The sequence below is a fragment of the Propithecus coquereli genome, unplaced genomic scaffold, assembly GCF_000956105.1.
Source record: "Propithecus coquereli isolate 6110/MARCELLA unplaced genomic scaffold, Pcoq_1.0 Scaffold656, whole genome shotgun sequence".
Taxonomy (NCBI): Eukaryota; Metazoa; Chordata; class Mammalia; order Primates; family Indriidae; genus Propithecus; species Propithecus coquereli.
Window position 1 is genome coordinate 231,484 of NW_012152574.1, and position 9,811 is coordinate 241,294.

The 9,811-nt window shown below is 34.5% G+C and overlaps 1 protein-coding gene across 1 annotated transcript; it reads right to left on the reverse strand.

Annotated features, from left to right (window-relative positions):
* Window positions 1-3,256: 3,256 nt before the first annotated feature.
* Window positions 3,257-4,201, reverse strand: LOC105823022 (olfactory receptor 2G3-like). Its single transcript, XM_012660100.1, has one exon. The coding sequence runs from the start codon at window positions 4,199-4,201 to the stop codon at window positions 3,257-3,259; it is 945 nt and encodes a 314-aa protein (XP_012515554.1).
* Between the last annotated feature and the right edge of the window lie 5,610 nt (window positions 4,202-9,811).

Genomic DNA, 9,811 nt, shown 5'->3' on the forward strand with positions numbered 1-9,811 from the left:
CGTATATATGTATTTTTTTGTTGTTGTTTTTAACCTAAATGTTCCCTGTGTTGCTGAAAGCCACTGGTTTATTTTCCAAGTTATGAAAAATTTGATTCTGACACTTTTTCCATTTTTCTCACCGACTTTATGGGGAGAGGTAAACTTTCAAAGGTCCTTACTCACCCATTCTCATTATATCCTGCCCATTTTTAAATTGGCTTGTCTTATTATGTAGTTATAAGAGCTTTTTTAAATATGTATTTTTTTAATTTTTTTTTTATTTTGGGATATTACGGAGGTACAAATGTTTAGGTTACGTATATTTCCTTTGCCCCACCCAAGTCAGAGCTTCCAGTGTGTCCATCCCCTAGACAGTCTTTTGTCAAATATATGATTCAAAATATTTCTCCCTGTGGCTTATCTTTTCATTTTCTTAATGGTTAGCCAAAGCTTTTAATTTTGATGAAGTCTAATTTATCATCATTTTCTTCTATGCATCATGTTTTTCGTGTTGTATATAAGAAATCTATGCCTACCCCGAGGTCTTGAAGATTGCCCCCCTCCTTATGTTTTTTCTAACATTTTAATAGTTTTAGTTCTGACATTTAAGTCTATAATCTATTTTGAGTTGCTTTGTGTATGGTATGAGGTAAGGGCCTACCTTCATCTGTTTTTTAATGTGAAAATCCAAGTGTTAAGAAGATTATTCCTTCTTTATTGAAAGAATGTTTTGGCATATTTGTCAAAATTAATTTATCATAAATATAAGTGTTTATTGCTGGACCCTCAATTCTTCTCCCTTAATCTCTATGTGTTTCCTTAAGACTGTACCACACTGTGTTGATTAATATAATTTTGTAGTAAGTTTTGAAATTGGAAAGTGCAAGTCCCTTAACTTTGTTATCAAAATTTCCTGGCTATTATGAGTATATGTGGCTTTTTGATATAGTAGTGTCAGTTGGATTTCATTTCATGATAATGGCTGTGTCCCCACAAAATTCGAGCACTGTGGTATCAGACAGAAGCAGAGAGCAGCAACATGCAAGTACTATCTCATATATATGTGGTATCTTAAACTTAATACATGTAAATATAATTAGAAGACTTAAACTTAAACTTAATAGATGTTAAAAAACTTGATAAATGTTAAACTCTTCTCTGAAGAGTTATTTTGACCTCGAGGACGGGTGTGGTGGCTCATGCCTGTAATCCTAGCACTCTGGGAGGCTGAGGTGTGAGGATCATTTGAGTTCAGGAGTTCGAGAACAGCCTGAGCAAAAGTGAGACCCTGTCTCTACTAAAAAAAATTAAAAATTAGCTGGATATGGTGGTGCACACACCTGTAGTCCCAGCTACTCAAGAGGCTGAGGCAGGAGGATAGCTTGAGCCCAAGAGTTTGAGGTTGCAGTGAGCTATGATCACTACTGCACTCTACCCTGTGTGACAGAGTGAGATTCTGTTTCAACTAAAAAAAAAAAAATTATTTTGACCAGCTTTAGTTAACCAAATAGAATTTTTATATTATTAACTGATTATTTCATTTGTTATTTGAGTAATAGTAGGATATAAATTAGAGATCAAACATTTTATTTGGTGACTTTTAGGATATATGTTAGCTCTTAATAAATAAAAATCTGAAAGAATCGGTGCATCATTTAAAGCATAAGGGCATATGTTCTTAGAAATGTAGGAGTCTTTTATTTCAACTTGATATGAGGACTTAACCTTTCTAAGTCAGTCAGAGCTACACTGCATTTTAAGGGAAATTATATTTTAATTAATTACCTCACTCTACACAAAGATAAGGCATACTGATATTTTGCTAAAAAATTATGTTTATAAAAATTAAAAATGTTATCAACTCTTGTGAAAATTAGACAAGTATATGTAAGAGAATATGATTTAAAGTAGAAACAAAGCATTCATAAATATCAAAAGAAATAAAGACATATAACTAAATATCATTAGATACCTCAGGAGGCCTCATCTGATGAGAAATATTAATGTTATTGTGATTCCTTTTTGAATTTCATAGGACATTCTTTCTTCAGTGTTCATGTCCCTTAACATAATAACAGTAGTTTTCACCAGTTTTCCATTAAAGAATTACTTTGCTTAAGGTTTAAAATGTTGTCTGGATTTATATTGCCATAAGAAACCCTCATTTTCCTGATTTAGTTTGTCCAATTTGCAATGTCATACTTTTTTTTCCCCTCTTCTTTGCTTGACTTATTTAAAGAACCCTGAAGGAACATTGATTTCAAATTATTTAATTATTTAGAGGTTTAAAAAACTTAATAGCTTTGTTGAGATATAAGTCCCATGTCATACAATTCATCCATTTAAAGTATATAATCCAATGCTTTTTAGTATCTTCATATAGTTGTGCAACCATCCTCATGATCAATTTTAGAACATTTTCATCACCCCAAAATGGGCAAAGAAACATGCACAAACACAAACACATGCACACACACTCACCACATGAATCAGATACAAACTTCCTGTCACCTTTCACTGGCAGGGACTGGAGTTTTAAGATCTGTCATCTGACAGAAATCACTTAACAATCTGAACATACAAATCAAAACTCAAAATCCACCATCAGAGTGGATACAATTGGCTATGGACAATCAAAATCCCAATGAAAAGCTAACTTGGCAAAGAATCAAGCATAGAAGGTGAAAAAACAAACCAACAAAAAACTTCAACCCAGGGACTTCCCAGAGCGGCTAAGGGAGCATGAGTGGAGGAGTCAGTGCAGGCAAGGAGCATGTTCAGACTAAGTTTCTGGCAGTCCAAGGAGAGGTCCAGACAGGCAATACTCGCTGTATCTACAGGCACAAACTGCTAAAGAATAACTCAAAGGCATTAGCTAATGAATATTAGCTGCTAACTTTTATACAAGGGAAACAATCAATAGATTTATTTCATCTAATAAGGCAGAACCAGGATTTATATTCTAAGAGGAGCAGAGAGGGAAGAAGAACAACTTCAGAGATTCTGGAAAAAGTAGATCTTGTTCTACTTTATAGGGCAAATTGATTGGCTGGCAGATGACAAAGATGTCAGTCTAGGTAAGGTGACTTTGAGAACACTAAGTACAGAGATGAAAGAAAGCAATTTCGGCTGTTTACGGATTCTCCAGAGAGTCTGTGAGTTTAGTTTGGCAGCACTTCTGTCAGCTGTCTCTGGGTAATGCCTTCTGATCTCTTTCCATCTGTACCCCCACCTTAGTTAGGACAGGTCTGTACCTTTACTTCATGAGAATTTCTCACTCTCCTGTGCTCTGATCTTTTTGCAACAACCTCTTCAAAGCTCCCTTTACATCTTTGTTTCTTAGAGTGTAAATGAGGGGGTTGAGGGTGGGCGTTACTACAGTATACAAAAGGGTTATGAATTTACCTTGACTATGGGCATATGAACTATTGGGCTGAATATAGACAGCTGTGATAGTCCCATAGAAGAGGGTCACTACCAACAGGTGGGACCCACAAGTTCCAAGGGCTTTACGCCAGGCTTTAGCTGACCTGATCCTCATCACTGCTTGGACAATGCACCCATATGAGACCAAGATGAGTGCCAGTGGGAGGAGAAGCAGTACCAAGGAAGCCATGAAGAGCTGGACCTCATTGGCCTGAATGTTCACACAGGCCAACTTGATCATGGCAGGTACTTCGCAGATGAAATGGTAAATCTTATGGTTTCCACAACGGGGCAGCCGAAGGGTGATGGTGCCCTGAATCAGGGTGTTGCCCACTCCACTCAACCATGCCATTCCCGCAAGAGACTGGCAAAGTCGTGGGTGCATAACTGTGGCATAGTGGAGTGGTCGGCAAACAGCAGCATAACGATCAAATGCCATGACAGCTAGGAGAACACATTCAGTGGATCCCAGAGCCAGAGACACGTAGAGTTGGATGGCACAGCCCATAGGGGTAATTGTCTTGGCTGGACCACACAGGTTCCACAGCAGCTGGGGAACAATGCTGGTGGTAAAGCAGAGGTCAACAAAGGAGAGATTGGTAAGAAAGTAATACATGGGTGTGTGAAGCCAAGGATCTAGACAGGAGACCAGGATGATTGCTGTGTTGCCTACCAGTGTCAGGAGGTAGGAGATTAGCACAAACACAAAGAGGATCTTCTCAACCTGTGGCTGATCAGAGAAGCCCACCAGTACGAAATCACCTCCCAAACTCTCATTAATTGTTTTCATCATCCTACTCATGAAAAGGAGAGAGATAAGTATAAAAATATAGATGTTAAATAATGGAAAGCAATTAGAATTAGAAATACACTTGAGATAAATTGACCCTCGGAACGCAGAATGGGGGAGTGTTGTGTATAGGACACAGGCTGGGAGGGGAGAGAGAGACACTGAATGAGAGGGAGAGAGAGAGAGAGAGAGAGAGAGAGAGAGAGAGAGAGAGAAATAGCTGTGTATCTCCAGGAGGAAGTATGCAGAAATTACAGAGAACTGTTAAAAGATATGGTGACATAAAATAGACCACATGAAAAGTGATTAATAACTAATGATTGCTCAGTTATTCCATACTGTTTCATTTTTTTCTGGAAAGCTCATCCTCTTTTTTCTCAGCAGCATCTTGTAAGACTAAAAGTAAAAGAAAAAAAAAAGGCATCAAACATATGGACATCTTCTTTGCAGTTACTCTATCAGTTGTCAATAGTAAAAGTTGCAAATAAAGATCAGATATATTTTTGAAAAAAAATGCACATGGTTATTTCAATACTGTACGTTGACACATTCATTTGTCAGTATTGTGCTAAGGATGGAATATGAAATACCCAATCATCATATTTTTACTACTTAATAGATACTATCTGCATATTAAATAGTTTTCTTTCAAGTTTTCTTATACTGTAAAAATGAGAAGTCTAGTTTAGAGTATGTTAACACAGTCTACAGAGAAAAGTACTGTTATAAGTTGTAAATAATTTTTCATGCCCTATTAAAAATATTTTAATTGGATATTTACTTTTATATTAATTAAAGTAACAAAATTTTCAAAAAAATATTTTTGATAGATTTATTGAAGTCATGTTTGGAGAATAATCTATATTTTCCTTTATATAACTTTATAAAACTTTATGCTATATAGTAAGTAGTAGTCCATTTGATCCCATTACAAAACATTACCAATAATTTAGTAGCACTTTCATTTCATAGATTACTGCTAGTAATCTGCTCAAGGAGTTAGGGATAAGAAAAATGTACAATTATTATGTATCCATAATAACTAAAAATTTAAAAATCTTTTTAAAACTTTTATAAAAAGCATTTTTTAGAAAGGGGATACCAACAAAAGGTGTGGTGCCTTTTTCCTGATGGCAATCAGACAGCCTTTCTTCGCCAGTGGTGTGTAAGTAGAGAAATAAAGGATGAATAGGAGCTGACCAGTGAACAGATGAGGTTTGAGGTAAGGAGAGATTATTATTGGCAGAAGGAATAGTATGCTAAGGATTAAAGCTGAACGGGTATGGAGTATCTGAGGGGTATCTGCAGAGTATGGCTGAACACAGAACATGGTGGGGAAAGTGTCATATGATTAGGCTGCAAAAGGGACACACATAAAAAGGAATAGAAATGTTTAAATTATGTTAAAGTTTTGGATTTATCCAAAGGGTTGTAAGGGTCAGCCTTTGAGGGGTCTTTAAGCAGGTCAAGAGGCGATGTAGGTCAGTGGGGAGCCAGTAATTGACATACTTGCATTTAAAAAATACCTGGCCTGGGATTGCAGAATGGATCAGCAAGCAGTAAATTGAGATGTGGGAACTAGTTAGTGTGCCATCACGGTACTCTAGGAAAGGCATGGCTTGGTGGCAGCAGGGAAGACTTATATTGTTAGACTTGAAATATTTAGTACTTAGATTCAACAGGACAAGATTGACTAGACTAGGAGAGTGAGAAGAAAGGATCAATGGTGTGTCACAGGTTCATTTCTTGAACAACTGTCATCTACAGAGAGGGGAAAATAGTTGAAAAAAATATTTTGTAGAGAAAATACGAGATCTACATATCTTTAAGTTTATTATTTCAAAAATATTTGAATAAATAAGGAACTTAAAACATGATTCAATCCTGCTTTTTACTCCTAGCACATATATTCTCCCTGGTCCTTTACTTGAATATACACACAATGTCCCAATGAGACACCATCTAACAAAAAAATTTCACTTTAAAATTATTTATCAATTATATCCATCATTACATAACTATTCAAACTTAACCTTGAATGTAATGATGACATTTTGTATCTTTTATGCATTTCAACCAATCTATCCTTCATTTAATATTTTTAAAAGATTTTAATTTATATCATCCTAGACAGCAAAGTATTCTAGGTGGTCATTTATCTTTTGGCTTTTAGTCTTCCTTACTTCGCTGTACATGATTGTAAGAATCATACAAAAATAAAAAAGTTTATCAAAATATAATTTTTATTTCTTAAAACGTGAAATTCATAAGCCTCAGCATTGAAGACAAGGCTCTGCACAATTTCAGTTTCCTTCTATTTTCAGAATTATCTCCTAGTGTTTATAATTTGTTCTAGCCAAATCAAACCATTTACTAAGCTCACGCAAAGTTCTTTTTAATCAAATTCTTTGCCAATCCTGTATCTCCTCGTTTCTATAGCTATTCGATTTCCTTTTTCCTTACCAAATTCTACTTACCTGTTCATTTTTATCTTCGGACCAACATCTTTCAGGAAGCACTCAAATCGTCTCTGTAAAAAATACTTCTCTTCTGAAATCCTGAATTACTTTGTAATAGTGTGACAGTTTGCACAGGGACATGTTACATTAAGCATGCCAGGTGTTCTAAAATGTAAAGGAACCTCTTAATGAGCTAAGATATTTATCTTAAATGTCTTTCTTATTATCCTTAGCATAAAGGCATATTTATGAACAGAGTAGGCACCAAATAAATATGTTTTGAGTAGACAAATGCCTTTATTCATTCTATTAAATAGCTTTTCTTCCTATTTTTCCTCTTTTAACTATCAACAGTTGTGTATATAGCATATATTAACCATACAGCAATATAATATACATATAATAAGGTTCACTAAAAACACAAATATCTGTTTCAAGATACATGTTATCCCCTCACTGCATGCCCTCCCCTCCATTATTTAGTTAAAAAATTTCAATGTCCTTAGCAATTATATCAGACCAGTTTTTAAAAGTAACACTGTGAAATATACTTTCCAGAAATGTTAGGAGGTATTTTTTAAGGTAACTACTATATATTTATATCTCCAAGTTTTTCTTCTGGTATAGTCATAATGCCCATATGTATTTAATCCAATCCAATTCCATTCACTTATTTGTCCCTGGAAAAATAGAACCCATGAGCATCATAATTTACTACATACCACATTTTAAACTGTGTATATTTGAATATGAATGGAGTTTCTTTAATTCTTTATCAGTTTTGAGAAAACAGAATGATTCAGAGAGCCGGGGGAGCAAGAACACATACCATATATACATATAAAAATGTTATCTGTCTCCGCAACATGTATATTTCCAAAGTTATGACAATACCAAAAGAATTCATATCTTCACTACCTTAAACTGTATAATTAAAAAGTATTTAAGAAAGCTAAGAGTGAGAAGGAAATTCCCCCAAATACAGGAAAACTGCCTTTTCTTGGTTTTCTATTTCTGCATTTCCATCTTCCTGAATGCACAGTTTTCAAAATTAAGGGAGCTGTATAAATATTGTTTATCTCAAATTGAAATCTCTTCCAAAATAGTAAGAGTCAATTTAATATGTTATTCAGAAGCAAAAATACTTAATAGAAGGTAGGCATGAAAGCAAGGTGAATTATTGTCTGGGTGGTTTGAGGAAGGTTGATTTGAGCAACTAATGGAAATAATTATTATGTTTTCTCTACATAGAGAATTTTTAGTATTTGTAGATGGGGAAGAGAAAATACGTAGTCCTCATTATTTCCTCACCTCTGAAAATTTTGTCCCTTCACTCTTCCAATTAGTTTAATAAGCCAAGAAGACGATGCTTATAAACGAGCTTTCCAGAGTCATCCATTTCTGAAAATAGATCTCTGAATCCAAGACCAAATCTGGTATACAAGTGCTTATTTCTAGAGCCAGAAAACACTGAAGTTTGTTACTATATCAAATGATGTCAGACCCAGACTGGGACCTGGGAAACCCTGTATTCCTAATAGGGCAATTAGTGCCAAGCACAAGAGTGACCAAGAGCAAATTTCTTCGAGGGACATCCTATACAAAGAACTCCTTCTGAACGCTTACATCTTCAACATACAAGACTTCCAGGCCCTCAATTCACATGCTAAAACAAAATTTTGAAAAAATAAAAATAAAGTTCTCACCCTCAGCAAGGTACATGTATAGTGGCATGATTTCCATGGAATTATCATCATTACTTCATATTTAAATACTCAAATCCTCTCCATAAAAATACTTCTCTTCTGAAATCCTGAATTACTTTGTTTGTAATAGTGTGGCAATTTGCATAGGGACATGTTATATTAAGACCTCATAAACTGTATACATGACCTCCTAAACTGTATACATGTACATGTATCACAAATTGAAGTATATCAATAGGGTAGGTTTTCACACATGGATTTTATTTCAGAGAGATCACAACAGAAGATTTGGTAGTAACATATTTGTTATAACAAGCATTTCCCAAACTTTTCAAAAGATTCTTTGGTCAAATAAGTTTGAGAGTCTCAGTATATATATTTCTTAGAAATTTACAAAGTTTATTGGTATAGTAAAGGCTATGCCTGCTTACATTAGATTTCTACCGGAATATTCCCAAATCATTTGGCCACAAACATTTTGTAGAGTAACAGTTGTGAAAATCTTGTGTAAATAGAATAGTAGGACAAGTTTTCAGAGTCCCTGACATAGAAACATTCATTTAAGAACAGAAAGAGCAGTTGGATATTGATATCACCTATAAATCACTATTTATAAATATGCAAATATCATGGGTTTCATGGAGAGTAATCATGAATTTTCTGGGGGCTGGACTGACATGGACACGGTAAATTCTTTTCTCACTTACAACTTTAAGAGGTTCCTGAAACTGGACTCAGTTCATTATATGTCATACCTAAAAACAAACTGAAACAGACATTATATGCAAATATTAAAAACTAATTTACAGGTGATGATGGATTGAAAACAAAGACATTATCATATACAGCTGAAATTAAGAATCCTTTTTAAATTGATTAATTTCTAGCTGGATTTGGGCACAAAATAACCAAAATTACAAATTATTTTTAAAAATATAAAAGCATGAGAATTAGCACAAAATAAGTAAAAGCATATTAAACATTCTCATATCTTCTCAGAATGTATAGAAAAAACATATTTTTAAGGTGCTCATTTGAGGGTAACTTTTAGTAAATAGATGTAGAATATGTAATGCTTACACCACAAGAAGGAAAAAATGAATCTCAAAAATATTGGCAAAAATCATGAAAGAGAAGAGAAAAATAATATAGGAAAGTATGTTAATTTAAAAGATAAAGTTAAAAACCCCATTAGTGGTGAGGTCAGCAAAATGTTGGAGTAAGCAGTAATAAGTGTTTGTTTCCCTCCTGAAACACCAAAATTAAGCAGAAGCTGTCAGAACCAATGTTTTCAGAACTCTGGAAAACAGCCAAATATTTATAGCAACAAAGTAAATGCTGACTAAAGAAAAAGGCAACTTAAAAATGGTAAGAAAATTTTGTAATGTCCTTACTTGTTCTTGCTCCACCCACTGTCCTCGATGGTAGTAGTCTTAAAGTGGTAGCAG

Bases quoted from the DNA above. Each gene is read 5' to 3' on its own strand.
- LOC105823022 (XM_012660100.1), bottom strand. From the start codon at position 4,201: ATGATGAAAACAATTAATGAGAGTTTGGGAGGTGATTTCGTACTGGTG.